Source organism: Ictalurus punctatus, chromosome 13, assembly GCF_001660625.3.
Source record: "Ictalurus punctatus breed USDA103 chromosome 13, Coco_2.0, whole genome shotgun sequence".
NCBI lineage: Eukaryota > Metazoa > Chordata > Actinopteri > Siluriformes > Ictaluridae > Ictalurus > Ictalurus punctatus.
This window is the reverse complement of record NC_030428.2, coordinates 699,520-725,000: the sequence shown is the minus strand read 5'-3', so window position 1 is coordinate 725,000 and position 25,481 is coordinate 699,520. Positions and strand designations below refer to the sequence as shown.

At 39.5% G+C, this 25,481-nt stretch overlaps 3 protein-coding genes across 10 annotated transcripts; 1 reads left to right on the top strand and 2 right to left on the bottom strand.

Annotated features, from left to right (window-relative positions):
* Window positions 1-39: 39 nt before the first annotated feature.
* Window positions 40-747, bottom strand: LOC108273775 (kelch-like protein 10). Its single transcript, XM_017483298.3, has 3 exons — window positions 627-747; window positions 385-482; window positions 40-222 (listed from the first exon to the last, which is right to left on the bottom strand). The coding sequence occupies exons 1-3, from the start codon at window positions 745-747 to the stop codon at window positions 40-42; spliced, it is 402 nt and encodes a 133-aa protein (XP_017338787.1).
* A 731-nt stretch (window positions 748-1,478) lies between these two features.
* LOC108273772 (uncharacterized) lies at window positions 1,479-20,333 on the bottom strand. Of its 4 annotated transcripts, none has more exons than XM_053685033.1 (19): window positions 20,222-20,333; window positions 14,174-14,518; window positions 13,729-14,079; window positions 12,620-12,724; window positions 12,424-12,519; window positions 10,249-10,341; window positions 9,659-9,733; window positions 8,890-9,006; window positions 7,990-8,100; window positions 7,482-7,556; window positions 6,766-6,858; window positions 6,415-6,492; window positions 3,311-3,343; window positions 3,045-3,137; window positions 2,762-2,857; window positions 2,501-2,519; window positions 2,359-2,416; window positions 2,189-2,263; window positions 1,479-2,109 (listed from the first exon to the last, which is right to left on the bottom strand). In XM_053685033.1, exons 1-18 carry the CDS (start codon window positions 20,277-20,279, stop codon window positions 2,192-2,194), a joined length of 1,968 nt encoding a protein of 655 aa, XP_053541008.1. In that variant the 5' UTR covers window positions 20,280-20,333; the 3' UTR covers window positions 1,479-2,109; window positions 2,189-2,191. The 4 variants fall into 4 exon arrangements, 3 of the variants coding, with proteins under 3 accessions (XP_053541008.1, XP_053541007.1, XP_053541009.1); XM_053685032.1 differs by having other exon boundaries at window positions 1,479-2,090; XR_008397648.1 differs by lacking the exon at window positions 1,479-2,109 and having other exon boundaries at window positions 2,497-2,519.
* Window positions 17,517-25,353, top strand: LOC108273774 (7-methylguanosine phosphate-specific 5'-nucleotidase). Of its 5 annotated transcripts, XM_053685037.1 has the most exons (10): window positions 17,517-17,651; window positions 19,256-19,301; window positions 23,027-23,125; window positions 23,223-23,292; window positions 23,475-23,521; window positions 23,610-23,695; window positions 23,839-23,928; window positions 24,018-24,180; window positions 24,300-24,494; window positions 24,584-25,353. In XM_053685037.1, exons 3-10 carry the CDS (start codon window positions 23,057-23,059, stop codon window positions 24,710-24,712), a joined length of 849 nt encoding a protein of 282 aa, XP_053541012.1. In that variant the 5' UTR covers window positions 17,517-17,651; window positions 19,256-19,301; window positions 23,027-23,056; the 3' UTR covers window positions 24,713-25,353. The 5 variants fall into 5 exon arrangements, with proteins under 5 accessions (XP_053541012.1, XP_047015644.1, XP_053541013.1 ...); XM_047159688.2 differs by lacking the exon at window positions 19,256-19,301; XM_053685038.1 differs by lacking the exons at window positions 17,517-17,651; window positions 19,256-19,301 and adding an exon at window positions 21,455-21,585.
* The last annotated feature ends 128 nt before the right edge of the window (window positions 25,354-25,481 follow it).

Genomic DNA, 25,481 nt, shown 5'->3' with positions numbered 1-25,481 from the left:
CACTTAATACCATGAGTTTAGGATTTGAAGGAAACATCACTAGACATCACTACAGTTCTGATCCTGGTCTCGATTTATATCTGAACTCCAGAACGGCAGATTTCTGGACCTGACGCTATACGTCTCGTACCAGTCATCGTTCTCTTCGTCGTAGTACGCGCAGTTGGTTGTGGTGCTTTCGTCGCTGTAGCCGCCAACCACGTACAAGCGGCCGTCCATCACCTGGAAGAAGGAGAGGAAGAAGAAAAAGGCGGCGTCATGGCGAAGAGGTACACGACTAATTTCATTAATTCATTCCACTGCTTGGAGTTAGGAAGTCTGATGGATCCAGCCTCGGTAAAAGAAACAATAAATTAGTTAGCCATGTGTTGTTTGGTGCGTTACCTCGACGCCAAAGTTCCTTCGTGGGTTAAACATGGAGGCAAGCATTCTCCAGGAGTTGGTATGAGGGTTGTAGGCTTCGACGCTCTGCAGACTGTGGGCTTAATGTGCATTAATAAAAGAACATAACATAATGATGCATTAATAAAAGAACACAAACCGTGCTAACAGAAACACGCCTCCGTCCCATCCTTTACAGAGCGATTACAGAAACTTCACTGACTCTCAGCGCTGGAAGTTCTTACCGCAAACACTCGGTTGTTCAGAGCGATGACGCTCACGACACTGCTTTGGATGGGCATCGGTTCGATTCGCGTCCACTGATCGTAACGAGGGTCGAAACACTCGGCCGTGAAAGGCACTCATTTCCGTTGAGTCCTCCACAGATGTAGATCTAAAGGAACCCAAAACCAAGAAGGTTCTGGGTGTTTCCAGTTCAAGCTTTCAGGTTCCCTCAGGGACTGTAACATTTTAATTAATGTTTATTTATTTATTTAATTGGTGCAGTCGTGTTTGGAGCAGCTCTGAGAACTCGACTGGTCTAGAAGATACTAAGGACTGACTTGTACCTTGTGTTGTACCCACTGATACCTTCATGTCCACCATGAAGCTAACTGCAGGTCATGATTATCTACAGTGCTGTGCGTTAACCGACCTTCAGGTGAACACTGATTGGTTGGCAGAGAAGAAGTCTGGAAAAGTATAACTCGGTGGTAAAGATCAGTGAAAGTGAGCGCATTTCACTCTTACCTTGGCCAGTAAGGTCATAGACCGGAACTTCTAGAATTCCAGCATTCTTAGAACCAGCTCACGCCATAGTGAAGGATCTCAGAATCAGCGGTAGCTTCTCTTATTTATTTATTTATTCATTTATTATTGAGGGACATTTTATATTTATTATTATTATTGCGGTACTTTTTATTTATCGGAGAGAAGCCTGTGAAATAAACCCTCTGCTTTACGTCACTAAACTGTGACCTCAAACTACACGATTTCATGATTAGTGTTTAATTTAAGTTTCCCAACATCAAACGCAGTATATTATAATGACACTGATATTATAATAAACCCGGAAGCACCACATTCACCTGTCTGAGTACATTACAAAACTTTACAGATTTTATTTTTAAAGAAAGAAAGAAAAAGAATTCTCATTGTTTTAACATACAGCACGCCATGTTTCCTCTCGCTGCAATCAGACTTAACTCTTGAAATGCAAAAGAACTAAACAAAAATAATAAAGAAATGTTATATACAATTATAGAAATGCATTACTTATAATACCTTTCCAGCATCACTCTTATATAATATGTCATCTGATTTATGTGTACTGAATATAAATATAAACTCTGAGCATCCAAAAGATGTATCAGATGAATGTTGCAGATGATTAAACAATAACATAAAATGTCTCAAAACAGGTAATAAATGAATAAATCCAGTCATTATATCTAGAAATTAGATAATAAAAACTATTCTACAGGAGACGCAAACATGAAGACAAGAAACTCACATTTAAGTGTCACTCAAAAGATCATAAAAAAATATTTAGATACAACACATTACAAGCATCTTTAAAACAATCCCTGAGGTGATCAGACGAGTGCGTCCAGTCTGTTCAGGTCATGGATGATGTCCTTTCTTCTCAGCGTGATGTAGAGATACACCCGAGTGCTCCAGAACACCAACCCGCCGTACGTTCTGCTTTTCTAGATGCGCACACAATCACTGATGATTCATTCATCTTTTCATTTCATATTTCAGTAATAACACCTGGAACAATCTTGTGTTGTTGTTTTCTTCTTACCTGCTAAGACCCTGAGGTCTGAGCTTCAGGAGCCAGATTCTCAAGTTCACGTTCATCACATTGTGGAGGTGAGTCCTGCGTTTGTATGATGTTTAATGTAAAAACGCACAAGTTAATGATGTTAATCAGTTTTTTATTCCGTGTTTAATATTACACCATGACGTACTCACCCTGTGTTTCTGTTTACAACCACACGATCGTCCCAGCCGGTCGATTTCTTCTCTAAATCTGTAAAAACCAGAACAAAAACGATCTTATCGTCTATCTAAACATCTATCTATACATTCATGTTCCTCAACAATACTCACGTACTCTTCTCTGTACTCCTTCCCTGTGTGTGATGGGGAAAGAAAACGTGACAGTGTTTTAGAACAGAAACTGGTCGTGTTTAGAGCATGCACAAGTACTAAACCGATCCGGATGTAAATAATCCGAGTGTAGAGTCTGATCTAAGGGATATATTCAGAGTCAGAGACTTTATTTCTGTTACTGATACGACAATAGAATGAGAAAAAGTACACAGAGCAGCTACATCAGATCACACACTGTGTCGTGTTTGTAGATTATACTTACAGAAAGCAGATATTTGTAAAGCAAGGCAGCACACAGCAAAGACGCATTCAGTCGGTAGGAGAACGACGCGCAGATCCACTGTACGCTGGCCAGTTTCTATTTATAATCATAATTGGAAAAGAAAAGAAATTGTAGTTCTGTACGTATATACATTAAACTGGACTGGTTTCAATAACATTTTTCTGATTACTTTAATGTCAGTAATTTCACACTAATGTTTTTACCGTGATGAGTTTTTGTATTATTATTATTATTAAAATCATGGACTATAGAGTTCACTCACGCGCTTTTAGGATCAGCTCCACTAATAACACAACCGCGTTCACAAGAACCACCACCACTGAGCCAAACATGAACACAACCAAATGGGACAAACCTGCAACACAAAGACATGAGGATTAGACAAAACCTTCACTTTTCCCTTTTAACTCCGTGTGTTGTTTTATAAATATAGAATAACGGTATTTTATGGCCTGAATGTAACTCGGATATATCCTGACTGAGACAGAAATATCTTCATACTTTGACAGAAAATAATCTTGTACTTACGTTGCTGTGTCCCAGTGTTTCTGGAGTCAGATTCTGGAATTGTAGTGATTAAAGTGAAATCAGTGAATTTATACGAGATCTGTGACAATATAAATAAAACCTGTTCCCTTCTGTGTAATCCAGTACACGTTTTCCAATTCCATATAAATAACAACGCACTAGTGGAACCCCAAACCTGCACAGCAGTGGTAACTGAAGCTGGTCAAAATCAGACCCTTTCAGCAGGACATTCACAACCATGCACATGGACGCCACATTTCTAGCTGTCTAACCCATTACATTACTCACAACTACTGAATGATAAAACCACTCGGAATGATTAGATACAGCGGTGCAAGGACCGTTCAAGATGCTTTGGCCAAACATCTCACAGACGCCAATACTCCAGAAATGTGCTTACTGAGGCCACAGTATGAAGCTCTTGGGGTTCTCTTTATATCACTGAGGATTAAACGGTCTGAACTTGGGCTGAATTTGCTGGAACGCACACTCCTGAGAAGAGAAGGCAGCTGTCTTGAAGGCTCTCCATCCTTCTCTCTGGAGAATGGTGGATTTCAATTATAACCCTTCCCAGTCTGATTAGCAGCAACAAATCTCTTCTCTGAGGTCATGGCTGATGTCCTTTCTCCTTGGCATGATGTGCTCCAGAACACCAAACCGCCGTATGTTCTGCTTTTATAGAGGTAGTCACACTTCTTGATGTTTCTTGATATTTCATCTGAAACACCAGGCTGTTTATTACTCTCTTAATGATCGTGGAAGTAGGAAGCGTGTATTTATTTTTTTCCCCACCTGGTTTCTGAATTTTGGTTTACGTTTAGGAAAAAAACAACTACATATTTAAACCTGTTGTGGGTTTTTTTTTATCATCATCTAAGGTTATTTATTTGTTTATAGAAATTGGTGAGGACCACACAACTGTTATTTAACTCCTGAAAATAAATAAGAATAGAATTGAAGGAGGGTGTACTTTCTTTTTCCCCATGGCTGTAGTTACAGTAAATGCTGTGGAACATTCATGAGAACAATCTCCAGGACAGAGGAGTTTCCCATTTCTGCCTTCTTTTATATTTTTTTCTCTTTATCTTCAAGATGGTAAGGGAATGACCGTGTACAGCTCCTACAGAATACAGTGGGTGTAAAAAGTTTACACACCGCTGTTAAATGGCAGGTTTTTGTGATTTAAAAAAAAATAAACCAGGATAAAATCATGTCTGAACCTTTTCTACCTTTATTGCAAAATTTTAACTTATTAATTAAAGTGAAACACAATATTGTTTCACAAATCATTTTAGGGGGAAAAAGTAATAAATAATCTGGTTGCATAAGTTTGCACACTAAACTAAACTAATACTTAGTTGAAGCACCTTTAGATTTTATCCCAGAATTCAATCTTTTTGGTAAGGTGGTAGAAGACCCACTGCCTCCCCATTGAGGTTGGCTGCTGAGGGTTTGCCTGGGTCGCCCGGGCAATAGTGTATGATGCTGAAAGACCCGTAACACCCGATGACCCCAGGTTACGTCACAGATGATGTGTCTAGGTTGCACCTGCAAGGTGTGTGTAATGTCATGCTGAAAGGTGAAATTCCTCTTCATCTTAAGTGTTTTATCAGAAGCCTTAAGGTTTTACGCCAAAGCTACTCATTATTCCCTCCACCCCGATTAAAGCCCCAGTTCCAGCTGAATAAAAACAGCCCCGATGAATGATGCTGCACCACCATGCTACCCCGTGGGGACGGTGTTCTTTTGGTGATGTGCTGTGTGTTGTTTTTTTAGCCAAACTTATCTTTTGGTATTCTGGGGAAAAAAATCAACTTTGGATGTTTCATTATTTATTTATTTTTTGGTTCAAAAAGGCTTCCCTCTTGCCCCCCTACCCCATAGCCCATAACATAGATTGTTGTTACATGTAAGGAGCAACCAGAACTTGCCCGAAAATGCTGTAAATCTTTTAATGTTGCTGTAGCCGTTTCCCCGGGTCTTCTCATCAATTTCAGAGGGACGTCCTGTTCTTAGTAATATTTTCTTACTGTAATAAAATTTTCCCCACTTGCTGATTATTGTCTTTACAGTGTTCCATGGAATATCCAATGCCTTGGAATTGTTTTTGTGACCCTCTCATGACTGATATTTTTCAGCAATGAGATCTCGTATCTGCTTTGCTTTGTAAGCTCTTTGTGGTCCAGGACTTTTCCAGACGGATGTTACCAAGAAGATGTCAGGAGAATCCTACAGGAACAGCTGGACTTTATTTGGGGTTAATCAGTCACTTTAATTGATGGCGGATGTACACTAATCAGTATTTAACATGAATTTGAATGGGATTGGTCGATTCTGAACACTACCACATTCCCAGTTATAAAGGGTGTGCACACTTATGCAAGCTGGGGATTGGAAGTTTTTTGTTTTTCGGGGTTTTTTCCCTAAAATGATTCTTATTGTTTTTCACTTTAATTAGCAGTTTAAAATGTCACAATAAAGGTAGAAAAGGTTCTAATATGATTTTATCTTGATTTCATTTTCTTACATCAAAAAACCTGGAAATTACTGACTGTTACACAGCACCTACTCGATACTCCTTCCATAAATGTTAAAGAAATGTCTCCTAACAGAAACACATATCAACAATTACAACAACAATCAACAATCAACAATATCAACAACAATCAACAATCAACAATATCAACAACAATTAACAATATCAACAATACCAATGAAGCTCCACTTGTGAACGAGCTATTACTACAGAAACAATAACTTTCAGTATTGCAGCGAGTGCATTAATATAAACATTTATGTTACAGTCATAAATACTCAGGTCCGTACTGTTATAGAAAATGAATCAACACTTTCTGATTTGAGAATTCACCTGAGCAGTGGTCTAATTATTGTAACTAACCTCTGATAAAATAAAATTATGTTACTGTTATTCAGGTAGTGCAGGTCTTATGTGTGCTGCTTAATATAACACTGGATTTAAAATTTATGTTTAGTTTTTAATTAAGTTTAAACCACTTCCTTTGAATTGATCTGAATGTGTTAGTTTTTTAATCGTACTATTAAAATAAAAAGTATTTGAAAAGGATGAGAAAAGTAATGAATACCTGATAAATACTCTATAAACAGTGTTATCATGGTCAAGATGTGGAGGAATGCAGTCGCACAGGTCAGCGCGTCACGCTCTACAAAGTGAGAAAAAGACATTTTTACACAAGTGCAATCACGACAGAGTTACTGTATAAACAATTCACCACAGAACTGCAGTAAAACACTTTGAAAGATAAAACACATGGTCGTGATTTTGTACTGGATTATTCTTACCTTCTTCCTCTTGGCTTCCTGATTAACTATTTAACATTTATAACTTCTTTTGTACATGAAACCATGTGAGGACGATCCAGTGGAAAAGCATCTCCTCTACCAATAAACAGTACTGAAGCAGGACTGGTGCTTACCTTTCACATTATCCACAAAGACATAATGGATGTAGATCGACGCTGATGCAGTTAGAACCTCCAGGATCATCACGAATGATATCTGGAGTAAAACTGCAAAAACAAACGAGTGTTTTTACACACTTCACATGACACATCTCTCACTGGTCTTACTGAGGTTATTAAATCTGCTGCATGCTCCGTAGCAAGATTTCTGTACTGCAGTGTTAGCGCAGTGCTAGCAAGCTACTTAACTGTTAATACGATACCCAAATCTGATGGAATATACCATCACAAGCATGATTTTATTCCTCACTAACATTATCAAGTTTTCCAGCCAGAGAGAAGTGAGAGAAGTTAAAACAAATTAAATTCAAACTAAATCTACAATCAATTTAGAATTCAGTATATCATGCATTTTATACGAACACAAAAGTTAAATGTGTTTAGAATCATGTACATTTGTGAAAATAATACATTTATTAACGTAAACATTTGAATTCACTGTATTCCTGACCAACACACAAAGTCTGTATGTAAAAGTTTTTAGGAATGGAGTTGTGTGATCAGTTAACTGTTATCTACACATATAGAGTTTTAAATAATGTAATGTCTGTGGACTGAAGATAAAATAATATAGTTATGAACGCATATTACATCTAATGTAATGTAATGTTTGACTGGCAAAAATAAATGATCTAAAATGAGTCAAATAAAGAAATATATAATGTACTTACATGTAGATAAATAATATAAACAACGGTAAATAAAATTCCGTGCAAAAACTGGAATTAGTGCCAACGCCAGAAGTCCTGAGAAACAGAGAATGTTCATTAAATTAATACAGCACTTTGTTTGAGAAGGTTCAGATTTAATCTGAAATTATTATTTGTGTCTGTAATTGTGCTGATGAAGCTAATATGCTCCAGGCTCATCACACACACGACTAAAACTGAAATCTTGTGGGATGAGACTGATTTTAAGGTACTGTATGTAAGTGTTAGTAGGTCTGGACAATGAGGGAACAAAATATAGAGAATATGTTTAAATATTTAAAATATCTAGAATTTAAAAGCTTTAGTGTGTGAAATCAATTACATTACATCTACACATGCAGTCTGAATGTTTTATATACTGTATATAATAGTCTTTAGGATAAGACGTGCTTGGGAAAATATAATAGTACATTTAATGAAACGTACATGTCAATCAAATATAACATTACCTGCAAAAAGTGGTTCTTACCTGACTGAAATCCATATGTACTTATAATAACAAATAGTCGTAGAAAATTGCTGAGTTCTGTAATAGTGTAACTTAAGCTTGTTTCTTCTTGTAGAGTCCTTCCACGGCACACTGTATTGGAAAATAGAGGATCATCAAAGGGTTATTTCAGAGGTCTGTAAGGCATTTTTAAAGAACAATAAATAAAAACACATGAATGGTATTTATATTCCAGGTATTATGACAGCTACCCGAAACAAAAGGTAACATTACAGTTATACACCAGTGCTGTTATTCCAGTGTAAGGACCCGTGTAACTACGATGTGTTAATATGGAAATACAGCAAATTACAATATGCATTTACATGTGAATAATTACAGAACTGAATTATTCACTAGTTGTGAAAGATAAATAAAATACCATGAATAGTATAATGCTGTCCTCAACACCAGAACTGATTCAGTAGGATTGAGAAACAGAAAATCAGAGGCATTCACGCACGTCAGTATAAAGGAAATCTGTACTTAGGGATTGGGACAGTATTTGTGGTCATTTTTATTTATTTATTTATAAGCATTAATTCTATATTGTTCCACATGCCATGTGTTTAACCCTCATCACCTGCTGCAGGTTAACAAATTTAAACAGTTAATTAATGTCAAAATCTAAAGTTTTTTAAAGGAAATAAATACACAGAGATGTTCAACAGGACATCGTCAGCAGGGAAGTTATTTTAGAAGTTATTTTAGAAGTTATTTTAGAATTATACACAGAGGTTTCTGAGACTATTAATGTATCTGTACATTAATTCTATAATGTAGAACTGATGTACCTCTCTCTCTCTCTCACACACACACACATGCGCGCGCACACATTAAGAAATGTTTAATATAAAAACAATAAATGCTTGAAACACCTACCAGTAGTGATAAGATACAGAATGTACAGAAGAGTAGAAAGTGGCCCCAGTAGCAGAAATATCAGAAGCCCCACTTTCCCTCCAGTGTTTACATTATACCAGAGATCCGCAACAAGAGCTAGACAATAACACAATCAAAAATAATGTTAGTATATATTACACTAATACATACAGTGCTCTGTAAACAAAAATATGAAACGCTTTGCTTAGAGAAATACAGAAGTAAAACATGTAAAGGAAATAAATAATACAATATAATATAAAAAAATAAAATATTACAGTTTTGTATTTAGGGATCGTTCAAGCGGTAGACGTTATCACATCAACTGCAGCAAGAAGCCTTAATAATGAAGTTTAAAGTTTTACTCAGATGAAGTAAACTGCACTGGAGGAGAGCTGGAACAATTATAATCCAGTCACATATAGAACAGCAGTCACATTCAAACAGCTCTGTCTCGTTCTTTTTTAATAGAGCACAATCAGACCTGTGCATTTAAAATGACTTCTCTACCCCAAGCAAGGGGTTAAACCAAAGTATATCATTTTCCCAGATGTGACAAAAGATAATAGACCAAGGCGCTGATACGGATAATTACCTCCTGACAATGACTTTAATTTGTGTCTTAGAAATTATAAAAATAGAGACTAATTCATTTTTATCTTTTCCAAAGACATGATTTTCAAATCATTTTACTTTCTTATCTTTTTACTTTATACAAGAGTGAAATAAGATCCTGCAGATGGTAATGGTGTAATGTTTTGATACTCACGTGAATAAACAACAACACTTATCACTGCATATTGTAGTTGAATTGTCGAGCGGTTAATTATTTGGCGGGGATAACCTGCAATATAATGAGGACACAGTACGTACTGATTAGGCCGGTGTTTCCTAAATCCCACATTATAACTCATTCCCAGTTTCAAAAAGCCTAACTAAAGTAATCCTAAACACTGATGACCTGCTGCAGGTGTTTCCAGAGACACCAAAATACCAAAAAAATAAATATTTAAATGACTTTATCAGACATGCAGACCTTTATACACACCTGCAGCTGATCCCGTGTCACATTAAACAGCCTCCAACAAAGTGTCAAATCTAACACTTTACAATTAAATGTAATGGCAGTGATACTCAAAAAGTCATTATTTCCTGCTCTGCTATATAACATCACACAGTTTCTATAAAGAAAACTAGATTAAAAAACGATTTATTAAAGGATTATATCGAAAATGTGTTTACTGCGAATTTAAACTGCAAATGGATTATTCTTTCAGATTTGTAGCTATATATTTACATAATGCCAATAACTGAGAAGTTCTCATAAGACCACTTATCCATGAGATCATCAATTCATACCTTCAAATGTTTTCAAGTGGAGAGCAATCCAAAGTAGAAAAAGGATCCGAACACCGTTCAGTGCTGAACAAGTTGCTGCTTCTGTCAAAAACCCTGGAGGAAAGATCGATGAATTAATGAATGTATCACAGCCAATAAAGAAACTGTTTATTAACCAACACCCCACTGAGTTTAATACGACACAATAGCGTCTCTTTATTGAATTACTATTACTGTCAATTATTCCATCCATGCATTTTCTGTACCGCTTATCCTACAGGGTCGCGGGAACCTGGAGCCTATCCCAGGGGTCATGGGGCACAAGGAGGGGTACATGCTGGACAGGGTGCCAATCCATCACAGGGCACACTCACACACCCATTCATACACTACGGATATGACTGGACACGCCAATCAGCCTACCATGCATGTCTTTGGACTGGAGAGGAAACCCCCACAGCACGGGGAGAACATGCAAACTCGAACCCCCGACCCTGGTGGAGGTGTAAGTTCAACGTGCTAACCACTTTATTTTTTAAAGATGTTAATGGCACCTCTGAATTAAATTCTTTCATGTCTCCTCTTTGGCAGTACAGCGGTGTGTTCTCTATCATAATACTGATGGAGATGGGGGAGACAACAAGGGGTTGAATATCTTTAGGTCACAACCATATCCTCAGTTCTCTGGGGGCACGAGTGAGGTATCTTCACGTTGTCCCTCAGAAGCAATATTCCGTTATGCCAGCCACCTGACACGTCAGTGATGTTACGATAACTATGAGGATGAATGTAGGATTAGGTTCCAGTAAAACCTGAGCCTCACCCCGTAGAAATTGCATACGTGATGGGTTTACCAGCATGGTTATCAGCGTGGATGTCACTAATGCACTTTGCTGAAGCCAGTTCCAGCAGCATCACCATATTCAAAGAAAGTGCTATAGGATCTAACTGATCCAGAGGATCGAACAGCGGTTCTGATAATACATCCAGCACCACAGACAAGTCCCTTGGTGTGAAAGCTTTAGACTGTAGTGGAGTCGAGGAACCCCTTTCATCAATCCTGTTCCCCAAAACTACATGGAATGCTTAAATGGCAGCCAGGTGTTCCTTAATGGTGGACAGGGCTTTGCCCTTATCTAGCAGTTCCTGTAGGAATGGGACACTGGAAAGCAACTGAGCCTGAGGCTGTGCACCGTTCCTAAACCAGACGCCATTTGCAATTATAGTCTGATCTCATAACCGATGCTCTCGTATTCTGAACGGTCATAACACTATCAGCTAACCAGGCTGTGGTCAGATTGAACCTCTCACACACCAGGCCCAGAGCCAGACCTTCTGGATGAGGCTGAAGTATTTCCCAGTGAGCCTGAGTTAGGAGATCTCTGCGTATAGGGAGGGGCCACAGGCGGCCACAGAGCAGTTGAATTATGTCCTCCAGTCACTGCATCTCTGCTTCTAAATGAGCCTCATAGAATAGAAGCCAAAATGGCTTACCTCATGAGGTACCAGCCTTATCAGCCTGGCTTCTTTGTGCCACACTGAGGTTGAAGGACTTCTTAACCTATGTGCCGCTAGGCTCTGAAGACTTGTTTGGGCCCTGAGTGGACGCTTGAGATGATGGCTGTCTCTTTGGGATCGGTAGGCTGTTGGAGAGGCTATACACTGAACAAAAATCTGCCAAGGTGTCTGGGAGGGAGCTGTTTGCGTCATAGGGAGGCACAGTTTAAGCGCTATGCATTGTGGCCACTACAGGTCTAAAAAGACCTTTGGAGGTTCACAGGCACATCCAGCAACTGCATCTTTTCTCTATGGGAGAGGATTGAGATGGTGAGCCATCACGCTCTCTTCTGAGAGACCATCAGGGCCATGGTTCTACCAGATGCTTGAAGAACTACACATCTGTGAAGGCACAATCAGAGGTCTGTGACCACTCACACCTCATCTCACAGTGCTGGGCTGGCTGAGGTTGTCATTTCTTCCTCCAGTTCTTGGCAGCCATTTTCCCTGATGCTCTGGGCTTTGTGGCCTGTGCAGAGGGAATAAAAGGTTCTCCACTCCGTCCTCACTAGCGGTGAACAGATGAAAGTTCTTTTGCAAGATGAGGGGCAGGTCACATTCACTGACCAAGCTGAGAACTTGCCCTGTGAACAGTTTATCTGAGCCACCAGCAACGCTTGTTGTCTAAGTGATACTTACCCTCAGTAACACCCCAAAAGATGAAGACAATGACCATAGTAATATTAGGACAAATTACATGTCCCAATTGTATAGCTAGGGCTCTTCTGCTGTCATCTACAAACACAATAAAGAACATTTATATTAAGTTTACTTTATTAAGTCGAAATGTAACCTTACCAAACTTCCGAAGTGATAAAATGAAGGTCAGACTTACCATTATTATTAAAAGATGTATAAGAGAAGTATCCTAGGATAAGTGATCCAATTACAAATCCCAGTGCACATAAAACAAAAATTCCAACCTGCATAGAGGAAAAACCTGCGTAGCACAAACACCAGAGTTATTAAAACATTATAACACTGTAATATCTGTGATGAAATAAAGAACAACTGGTGATATTATAAAATAGTTCATCACATCACCTAGTGGACCTGTTTCCATAATAAATACATTTTCATATTACAGATAAAATACTTTTAAAAAAATAAATAAATAAGTCATCTTGGAGCAATCAATGTACATTTTAAGGGACTGATATCATCAAGAATAATGTGCTTACACATAGAGGATAGGTAGTGCATGACCTCACAGATGCTGACGGTTGGCTAGTGTCTGTCATATCACAGTAAACCAGTGACTACATTTCCCATCCTGCACTGCGGCCTACAAACATGGCTGCCATGGACTGCAATTCCCAGAACACTCATTCATTCTAATCACACACACCTGCATCCAATTCACACACTCACTCCACAGTATAAAGAGACTGCTTCTACACAATGACTTTGTGAAGTATTACATTCAGCTCCCTAGTCTCTGTCGTATGTCCAAGCCTTATATCGTGTTTGCTTTCTGAACATCGACCTTTGTTTATGCTTCCATGTCAGCCTCCATTATGTGACCGCGTCACTGTGACTGACAGGGGAAAGTGTCATGGATATGCCGAAATAGCCACTGGACTATGATTCCCATCAGCCACTGCACCACACATGATCCCATCACATGATTGTTTGCACCTGTTTTCATGTTTTGGTTAATTAACACTTGTGTATATAGTCACGTTTTCCTCAGCGCACAGTGTCTTGCAATTGTTTATGTTGTCATCTTATGGTTATGTTCCTTAGTCCTGACACGTGTTCGTAGTTCTTGTTCTGTCTGTCTGTTCTACTCCGTTTTCATTCAACTTTACTCTACACTTGTCTCCATTACATGACCCAGAGAGAGTGCACATGATTTTAGTCATGATAATCCACTTCCAACGTGTTTCAGCACTCAGCTCTGGTACATCTTTACATGATGTGTACATTAAAACAGTGACTTACCCAGCTGCTGCACTTCCACAGTTGTATTATCTGAGAATGCCCCAGAGAATGCAGAACATGTATACAGCCCTTTATCGTCAGTTCGGACATCCTTCAGTCTCAATGAGAAGTTTCCTTTGTTTCTTTCTTCAGCGCTGAACAATTCCACTCTGTCCATGTATCTCTCATGGGACGAGTCTGTGTGGACCTCACCATGTTCATAGAGCAGCACTAAGATCTCTCCATCCATTTTCATCCATAAGACCTGTTCTATATTTTCCGCTGGGATATGTGAGTCTACAGAGCAATTCAGAGTGATATCTTCACCCGCATACGCAGATATGACGTGGGCTCCAGACACGATCAAACGCTCTGAAATGAGAATTACATAAACAGAATTGAACTCCTTTTTAATTCATGTTTTTTTACAGAACATCATGTGAATTAGGTGAAAGAATTTACCCACCAATCTCCTTTATTTCAATCAGAGTTTCATAGGAGTCACGGTTTGTGTAAACAGCACACTTATAAACTCCTGCATCTTCCCGGGTCACGTTCGTAAGGAAGAGAGAGAAGTTTCCCTGAGCGATCTCCTCAATGAAGAAATGAGCTCTTTCACGATAACTCGGGTTCTGAGAATCCGGATGACTCTCTCCGTCCTGCCACAAGTGCACTAGAGTTTCAGAGTCATTTCTTTTCCACTCTATTTCCAGTTCTTGCATTGGTAGAGGAGTCTCTACAAAGCAGGGCAGTATCACTGAGCCTCCCAGCTGGACAATGAGAGGATCAGACGGACCATGGACATGGAACCCTAAAGTGAATAAAAACACAGTTAACAGACCTTGACCTAATGTTGTTTGTTCTTCCCAGGCAATGCTAGTTTCCTTCACCCTCACAAAAACATGCCACTGGGTAAATGAAAGTACAGTACTCCTCCCTACACAACCAAAAGTTCAGGGGGTGGAGTCAGACCTGATCCACCTGATTTTACCTGAGTTAGGAGTTAGTGTGGGTCCAATTTTAGCCCACTAACCTGTTACAGTAAAAATTTATTTTAGATTAAAAGTACTTACATCCAATAGCCCTTGAAGAATAAAGCACGACACGGAACCAGGGAGTGAGAAAAAGCAAAGGTCCAAGTTTATTGTTCCACCACATGAGATCCACACAGCTGAGACATCCCAAGAGTGATCTAAAGAAAACCCAGGAGCAAGGCTCCCCTATTTATACAATTGGTCTCCCTGAGCTCCCGTCCCTGGTTATTTCCCCAACACCAATATCCCTGAGCTTTGGGCTATTTCAGAACCCATTATGTCACCATTTCTGTGGATTCCAATGATCCTTAAGTTTGCATTTCAGAGGTTTTCCAGTCCCCTTATGTTTGCCCTAGCCTCGTTTCCATTTTTAACAATCAACTTCTGCTTTTCATGTCATTATTGTGCTGAGTTTCACTGGGAGAAGACCCTGGTCGCACTGCTCCCTATCATCCTTCTTCACCCACGGATTACTCTCCCACCAGACCAAGTTATCCTCAATAAAAACAATTATTTCCTTACACATTGTGTCCCTTGTGTTTTATTTCTTATTTGATTTACTTCCAACATTAGGGTTAGGTGGTAGGGTTAGGGTTACTCGTAATTTCCCCTAGTTGTGAATGGGTAAATGTTTGTGATGAACTGAGAGGGACTGGAATAACCTGATTGAGACTTCTTAAAAGTAAGTAAGCTGTCTGTGTCTGGGAGTTCAAGACAGTAAAATTGGTTGTGTTCTCTGGATAGGAGTGGTGACATTACTCTCTTCTCCATCGTTCAGAGTGATATTAGCCCTGACCCATCTGGATAACAGCAATGTGACGATGCTATTTATCAATTGCAGCTCAGCATTTAACACCATCACTCCAGCTGAGCTGATAAATAAGCCCACCCACCTTGGCATCAGTACCTCCCTCTGCAATTGGATAATGGACTTTCTCATAGACAGACCACAGTCTGTGAAGCTCTGCAACATGACTTCCTCCACCCTCACTCTGAGCACTGGTGTTCCACAGGGCTGTGTACCCAGCCCTCTCCTCTACTCCCAGTACACCCACGATTGGGTTCCTGCCTATGGTTATAACTAGGGATGCACGGAAATGAAAATTCTTGGCCGAATCCGAAACCAAACACAATGACAAACTTGGCCAAAAGCCGAATACCGAACACGTTTTTTCACATTTTTTCCATTTATTTTGCCATTTTTTTCACCATTGCATAAATTAAATAGTCAAAATGTGCTTTTTACTATTTTGTCTTGCTTTTCAAAGAAAAAAATCAATTACAAAAAGTACAATTTCAAAATATTTATTTAACACTGAACATTTTTTTCCATTCCAGCAGGCACAGGCTACCAACAAGGCACAATATAACTTGATAGATTTAGTTAGTGTAAACTACAGATCAGTTCATTTAGTCCCTGCTGGTGTTTCCGCTCCCAGTCCATAGTATTAGTTCATGTTTCTTGTTTTGTGTTGTGACCCTGTTTTCTGTGACGCGACTCTGATTCCTGCTTTGCCTCGTTTATGCCTGTTTGCCGATCGCCCGACCCTTTGCCTCTCTTGACTACGTTTTTTGGATTACGATTTGGATTTGTCTGCCTGCCCTTAAATAAATACGTCTTTACCTGCTTCCGTACTCTACTCCCTTACGTCTCGCGACGTGACAGAATACACCGGAACAGAAACTAAACAAACCCACGTGTCCACAGTAAACACCCGAAGTGCACGTAGCTCGTGCATGCCTGCGCCCCCTCATCGAGGTTGTGACATTCGCGTGTCTCACTCTGGTTGCTACACTATTTTCTTGCGTCATCAAACACGTCACTGTTCGGCTGAAAACCGAAAATGATTTTTTTGCTATTTTCGGCCGAATAATTTCGGTTGCCGAACATTCGGTGCATCCCTAGTTATAGGGGTGTTATATACACCATAATCAAGTTTGAAGATGACAACACAGCGGTTGGCCTTATCAGCAAAGACAATAAAACAGCTTACAAGGTCCAGTACCTGGTGGAGTGGTACACCAATAACAACCTGGCTTTCAATACCCAAAAAAGCAAGAAACTTATTGTGGATTCACGACGGGCCACTAAAAGTCATGCACAAACATCTATTTACATAAATGGAGAACGCATGACTAACTTCAGGCTCTTGGGAGTACACATCTCTGAGTATCTGACCTGGAGCATTAACTGCACTGTGTCACGATTTCCCCTCGCTCTAAGCACTGGAGCACTCAGACAACCCTGCCCTGCCGTTCACCACCTATTATGAGCAGGCAAACCACACTGACCTCCTCCCCAGAGCTCCAACCTGAGACCTACAAGGTGGTCTTACCTGCCGAGCTCTAGCCGGATGTTAACATGGCAACCTCATCTCCCGAGTTCCAGCATGAAACCCACGAGGTGGTCACACCTGTTGAACACTTGTCTGAGGTCAACGTGGTGACCTTAGCTCAGCTCCAGAGCCCCATTCAGAGGTTAACGTGGTGATCTCCTCCCCAGAGCTCTGGCACAAGACCCACGAATAGGGCTGCACAATTAATGGAATATCGATCACGATTAGGATTTTGACGGCCCACGATTAAATGAACATGATCGACTTCGATATTAACGTTTAAAGTTCGTCCTCCGCTCATAGAAAACTCCGCTGTTTTCTCCACTCAGATCAAGCGCTTCCTAACTACAGCCAATCACATAGCGCGGTGCAGGGATGATGTCATTCTGTAGTATTAAAAGCCGGAAACGGGGTTAGGATTTTATCCCTCTAGCGGCCAGCTTCACTTCGAGCTCCAGTGCTTGTGCAAGGGGAAATCATGACACTAGCATGATGCTAAATGACACTACAGAGGTTGTCGAGGACTTTAAACATCATCACGCAGAACTGGAAAAAACTTCGCAGATAAACCCAGGTACAGTGCGACCATTTCACTCGCATCTGCGACTGAAAAGTACTTTGTGTGACTGTGAAGAAATATTTATTCGCACCGGTGCGAGTGACCTGTTTGGAGTTGTAGAATACAATCTCAATAAAAACTACAGGAAGTCCAAAATGCATCTACACCGAGTTACTTTCACACTGCTTTTCATCTCCTCAGTCAACTGAACAAGTGTGGAAATACTGCAGAGAAGCCATTATAATGAAGAGAGTAACTCTACATCATCTGCTTCTCTCAACTCTCCGAGCTCACAACCGCCATCTTTTATTGATCCCGCAAAATGACCTGAACTTTCACCTGCTCGTGTAGACTCAGCGGCCTCGTGCGGAGTAAATTAATAATAATGCTAACGCTACAAGCTGAGTTTAATACAAACTTCTTTATAAATAATAAAGAGTAGGAACTGTTCGGTCTGTACACATACAGTACACTGCAGCTCTCCTTCACTAACTCTAATTCACTTCATTTAATCTCACGGTTGCCAGATATCACTAGAAAAGTCAACATCAGTTTCCATGTTTTGATTTAATCCCCCCAAAACACACTATCATCAGCAGACATGGACACTGTACTGGGAAACCCATCTAAAACTGATAAACAAACAAAAATAAAACTACTAAAATGAAAAGACAGAAAATGTGCTTAGTTATAAATAAATAATTTAATATAAAAATAGATATTATAATAACTTCAAAAAATATAAATAAAATGAGAAATGAAATAATGTGTAATTACTATGGGTTGCATTTAATATCAATTTGACATTAATCTTAGTTCGCTATTTCCTTAGAAGGCTATTAGCCTTTTTCCTAATATGGATCATTTTTGTGTTAGTCTAGTTTTAATTAGGACTCTTTATTGTTTTTAAGATATTTAAAAATAAATATTTTATGCTGTTTATTTATCAATTAACCAACAGTATCTCATTGCTATTATTTTAATTCAGTTAACAGTGACCATGAGCAGAGAGCTTACATTTAACTGTTTATGACAAACCTCCTGATTAAAGCTTAAAAAAAAAGATTGGTGTCTGGATCGGTATCGGTTGTAAAAATTCTGATCGGAGCATCAGTAATGAGCACCATTAAATTAAAGTGCTTTGCGTCTGACGGGTAAATGAACTCACCCAATCACATCCTATATGAGACTATTCAGATATCTACACAATACACACAGAGCGGTTCGAGAACTGACTCCAGCCCAGAACCAGGACAGTGGAAATGTCTAATAGTGTAGCTTTAAATATATTTAAGAGGAGCAGACTTCAAACACTGAACCTTGAGGTTTATTGTATTTGTTTACAAGGTAAACAGGTTAACGGTTGTTTTTTTACACACAGTCTGTAAAATGAACTGAAAATATTAGATTTAGTTTATCAGAAGGTAAATTAATATGTCATGGCTCACACTATGTTCCTAAATTCCCTCATAATTGACCAGCTTAAGTTTTCTCATGCCTACTTGTGTGTTATATTGTGGCATGAGAAAACTTAATAAATATGAAAGTGCAATAAAAATATGCTGTCACTAAAATCAATTAATCCATCCATCCATCTTCAACTGCTTACTCCTTTTCAGGGTCACGGGGAACCTGGAGCCTATCCCAGGGAGCATCGGGCACAAGGTGGGGTACACCCTGGACAGGGTGTCAGTCCATCACAGGGCACACAATCACATACACACTCACACAACCATTCATACACTATAGACACTTTAGACACACCAATCAGCCTACCATGCATGTCTTTGGACTGGGGGAGGAAACCGGAGTACCCGGAGGAAACCCCCGCAGCACGGGGAGAACATGCACACTCACAGAGCCACGGGAATCAAACCCCGCCCCTGGCGGTGTGAGGCGAACGTGCTAACCAATAAGCCACCGTGTGCCCTAAAATCAATTAATAATCGTGATAAATAATCGAGATCTCAGTATTGATAAAAATAATCGAGATTATCATTTTGGCCATAATCGTGCAGCCCTACCCACGAGGTTGTCTCATCTCCAGAGCTCCAATCTCCAGAAAACCAATCACTGATCACTGTTGTTTCTTAAAACCAATCCTCCTTCATGTAACACATTTTAATATGCAAATGAGCATGACAATTCAATTCAATGTAAATTAGATACATCTAAGAAACATCTCGTAACTTCTAGAAACTCTTTGAGCCTTGTACCGTCTCTAAACGGAAGCACAGATACAGTTCCTCAACAAAAAAACCCCAGTCTATGCATGAACCACACCCTCTATTTGTGTTTTTTAACCAGAGCCACAATACTCACTAGTGTTGGATTTTAGTGATTCAGCAATTAGAAATTAATTCTGGTTGACTGGTAGTTTCACAGACGAACTATTTATTTATTTATTTTTTTATAGTTTATAGTTTTATAGTCCCTCAATTCTGCATTTCTTTTTCCTGAGTTGAAGCACAGGTAGAGAAACCCATCCTCCTCACATAAATAACATCCTATACTGTCCTTTTAGCTCCATATAACTCAAAGTGAAGTCACAGTGCACTAACAAGCAGAATAATGCTGTATATTACCGTCACAGATGACCATCAACAGCAACAGATAAAAACAACGCATCAGATCAGTCTCCATGTTTCCGTACAAAGAGAACAACTTTAACTTTCACTTTAACTTTCACTTTAACGTTTCAGATCACGTGGTACAACCTGCTCTGGGGGAACCGCCTCTGTTAATATCTACCAAGCATATTTTATAAAAGTTTCTATATGTTTTACAATGTTTTATAATCTCTTTTTTGTTTTGGAAAACTGACTAAATTTTAGATCATCTTAAAATCCCTATGTAGCTGTGTGAAATGGTACATTCTTCACTGTGCTCTTACTTAGCATATGGTTTGTAGAACTGTATTGTACACCTGAGATCTACAATACAACATTTAAACTGATATTTTAATTAAGTTCTATTTCAACTCGACTCAGTGAATTATGAATTAATTCAATCTTTTTTTTCTTCTTCTTTTTTTTAAATGGGCAGGCATAAAAAAAAAGACGTGCATTTTGATCAGGCGAATTTCATAGATAACTAAAGGGTCCTTCAAACGCGGATTTACTCGCTTTATTTAAACTTTCTGTGTTTTTCTGTGACAAAAACAAAACATTGATTTTTCATCTGTGCAAACGAGTATAGATCTGAACTCCAATTATGATGTTATCGCTAGCAGTTTGGCTAATCCGCGCTAATTTATTTATTGTCGGAATACGGGTGGAACACAAACTCTTTAATTGTGGCATGTTTTAGGGAAAATGCTCCATCTTGGGTGTGAAAGTGGTTTAAGAGCCATATATAAGTGCTATATGTAAGTCTGTAGGCTGTAATCATTTAGATTAAAACAAAAAAGGGTTGACATATTTCACTTTATATGTAAAGAATCTACAATATATGAAAGTTCCATTTTTGAGTTGAATGATGAGAGAATTTTTACTTTTCTCATTTAACTTTTACCATTGGGGAATTCAGTCTATTCCGTCTCAGCCATACATGCCCATACCATAACACTTACTCCACCATGTGTGACAGACAAGCACTTCTTTTCCTTCTTCATACTCTTCTCTTCCATCATTCTAGTACAAGTTAACCCTAACCCTTACATCAGAACTGGTCAGGCTTTTTTTAGAGGGTTTCTTTATTTTAAAAGCAAAGTCTATCTAAATCTGGCCTTTCTATTCTTGAGTGTTTCCAGTGGTGTCTGTATTTACGTTCATGAAGGCGTCACTTGATTGTAGACTTTGACAACAATACGCCTACCTCCTCCAGAGTGTTCTTGACTTGGCTAGATGTTGTGAAGGGGTTTTTCTTCACCAAGGAAAGATTTCTGCGATCATCCACTTCAGTTGTCTTCTCTGGTCTTCCAGTCCTTCTGGTGTTGCTGAGCTCGCCAGTGTGTTCCTTCTTTTTACGAATGTACCAAATTGTGTATTGTGTTTATTGTATTTGTTTCATTGATACAATAAGTAAGTCATCATCCGTACCTTCATGACCATTTTTAGACAAGTGTGGGGGAAAGGGAGGGAAATAAGACAGAACTGATTGAATTCTAATGAACAAATTTAACTCCCTTAAGTAGATAATGCCTCAGAAGATATTTTTTCATACATAAACATGTTTCTCTGTAATTTTATGAATGATCATGTCTTTGTAGCTTTTTTGTTGTCTTTAATGTTATGTAAGGATTCAGAAAACAGTTCTTGCTTTGGAATGTTAATCGAAATAAAGACCTGTATTCATTATAAGAAACCTAAATAACAACAACAACAACAATAATCTTTATTTATATAGCACCTTTCATACAACAAGTACATCATACAATATACACACTTTTGTATAATATGTACTGTGTCAGGTGGCAGTACGGGAAGTCAGGATATGGTTTGGTCAGGATATCACCGTTAAAGTTTTAACGTTAAGTCTACACGAATCCGCCCCCCATCATGTTTTAGAGTGGACCGTTCCATGAATACTGCGCATGCGCGAGCATTTACGCTTTATAAATAACGAGAACTAAAATAAAAGCTCTTATTGCGCATCCGCTTATATAACTGTACTGTACGCCTGAATTTTAATTCGCAACAATTTTTAGACAGGCGCAAAAGAAGACAACTTTTTTGTTCTTTTGATTAGGCGAAATTCACGGCCACCTAAAGGGTCCTTTTGAATCCGGTTTTGGTCACTTTATTTACACATCCAGCATATTATTAAATTCCGCCTCATTATTAATGTTCCTGTGAGGTGAATAAAATAAATAAATAAATAAACAGTAATTGTCATCTTTACGAACGTGCATAGCTATGAACATCTTGCTGAAAATGGTAAGAGTCGTCTCTAGCTGTTTGGGAAAATGTGCGCTTCCCCACCCGTATTCCGGTTGACAGTTACAGGCTAGTAGGTTAGGGGCGGGGCTTGTCGGTATACGGGCGGAACAAGAAAAAAATACATTACTGGTGTTTTTGGCGGGAAAGCCGCCATTTTGAATGTGTAAATGTTGGACTGTAAATTTGCATAATCATTTTTATTCCTTTTTCATTTAATTATTTTATTTTACGTTTGTTTATATATATTTATTTACTTATTTATTCACTTATTTTGATGTGCATGAGTGTTTTCTGGTTTTGAGGAAATGTATGATATAAATGAAACTAGTTATTTTATTTGAACTGAGGTGTAGTTTATTGTAGTTTGTAGTCGTTATTAAGTGTAATAAGGCTCGGCGTCGGGAGCGGTGTGTGACAGCGGATGTAAAACTGATCTTTATTACAGTAAAGATCCGCCCCTGTGGTTGTGATAAAATGGGTTTAATAGAGTTAAAGGTTGTTCTTTTGCAGATTCCGGAGCTGAAGCACGCGTCGGTGCGTATGAGAGACGGAGGACGAGTGGAGACCATCATCGAACACATGCGGAGAGAAGGACCTAATGCACTGCAGGTACACACACGTGTCCGTGTGGGTTTCCTCGGGGCTCTCCGGTTTCCTCCGAGAACGTGTGATGTGAACGTGTGTGTGTGTGTGTGTGTGTGTGTAGGTGATTTCTGACTTCGACATGACGCTCACCAGATTTGCTCACAAAGGGACACGCTGCCCTACCTCATACGGTGAGTACACACGTACACACACACACACACACACTCGGCATTAATCCTAACGCTTTAACCCTGGGGCGTAGATTCTTTCCAAAATGACGACGCACAGGAAGGACCGCCTCTTCACAGGAACGCTTGCTGATTGGTTGAAATGACGTGACGTGATTTTAATACGTTGTGTTTTTCCTCCTCAGGTATTCTACACAGCAGCACTGTCATTAGCGAGGACTGTAAAGCCAAGGTAACCATAACAACCGTCTGTGTTCATGAGGGCTGAAAGAAATACAAATTGGCAGATTGAAGTGGTATTTTATTTTATTTTTACGCAGATGTCGGATTTGTTTGATCTTTATTACCCTGTTGAGATCAACAACTCGATGTCGGTGGAGGAGAAAATCCCTCACATGGAGGAATGGTCAGAGATCACACCATCATTAACACCATCTTCAGTCAGAATTATTATTGTTTTATCTTTTATTCATTCGTTGTTAGAATTCTGACGCAGAAATCTGCGAAAACACTGAAAAGTGTGTGTGTGTATATGTGTGTGTGTGTTAGGTGGACGCGAGCTCACGATTTGCTCATCAAAGAGCAAATCAGGAAAGACCAGCTGGTTCAGGCTGTAAGAGACTCCGGCGCCATGTTGAGGTCATTACCCGCAATGCATCGTGTTTCATATACTTCAGTTCAGTATGTGTGTGTGTTATCATGCTGAATGCTCTGTGTGTGTGTTTTAGAGAGGGGTACAAGTCTTTCTTTGACGTGCTGCGGTGGAACTCTGTTCCTCTGCTGATCTTCTCAGCCGGAGTCGGAGATATTTTAGAAGAAGTGATCACTGAACACGGGGTCTTCCACCCAAACGTGCGCGTCTTCTCCAACTACATGGACTTCGACCAACACGTAATCACTCTCCAGCTCTGATTTATGACCGCGACTGACTTGTGTGTGTTATTGAGTATCACTTTCTCCCACACCGTTGAGTTGAGTAGTGTGTGTGTGTGTGTGTGTGTGTGTGTCAGGGTGTGGTGCGTGCATTTAAGGGCGATGTGATCCACACGTTTAATAAAAGAGAGGGCGCTCTACAGAACACACAGCAGTTCGTACACGATCGCAGCAACGTGCTGCTGCTGGGAGATTCGCTGGGAGACCTGGACATGGCCGACGGCGTGCAGGGCCTCCGCAACATCCTGCGCATCGGCTACCTCAACGACAAGGTGACACGCCCACAAACGCTGAAACTCGTCTTGACTGAATCACGTGTTTATAACTGTAACACGAATCGTTTCTATTTTAACGTGTGAAGGTCGAGGAGAGGAGGGAGGCGTACGTCAAGTCTTACGACATCGTGCTGGAGAAGGACGAGACGCTGGACGTCCCAAATGCAATACTTAATTACATCACAGCGGAGAAACGAGACCACACGCCCGTCTGAAAGGTCACCCAGCCAATGGGAAACCAGCATCCCAGCCAGCGGCCAGTCAGGATTAAGCTGGGGTTCGGATCATCCGTAATAGCGTGTCTTTTATTATTTTTTCCCTCAGATTTTATGTTATTTTTTATACATTTTTCTAAATGGGGTGAGTTTCTCATATCTAAATATTTGAGATATTTTCGCTCATACATTAAAACGTCCATCTCCACTCTACACTGTAATCTCGTACAGGAGATAAACTCGTATGTTATTCACAACGGAACATAGAAAACATATTAAAATGTTTAAACTGAGGAAATGGACCGTTTTAAGGGGAAAATAAGGTCACTTTGAGTTTGATGGCCGCAACACGTCTCAAAAAGTCGGGACTGGGGACAACACAAGGCTCTTTTTATACTCAATCACGTTTCTGACCTGTCGCCAGTTTACCTCCAGCTGTTTCTTTCCAGTAGCACTTTACTTTTCCAGCCTTTTGTTGCCTCCCATTTGTGTAATGTAAATTATAAGAGAATTAAAAAGTGTTTTTGACCTTGGCTACACTAAAACATGGACCAAATGAATATTTTGCGCACAAAAAAGAATTCTGTACCTTTTTTCATCTGTACTTTTATTTTATTTAAATCTCATTTTAAGAACTTGCATACTGTCTTCTTTTTTATTTTGTCTGAAGAATCAGAAGCAAGTGAATGTAAAAGATGTGGCCGTGTTCTTGTTTTTCATCAATTCAGATAGTTAGCAGACACCGCCCCCTGCCGTCTGCCAGGTGAAC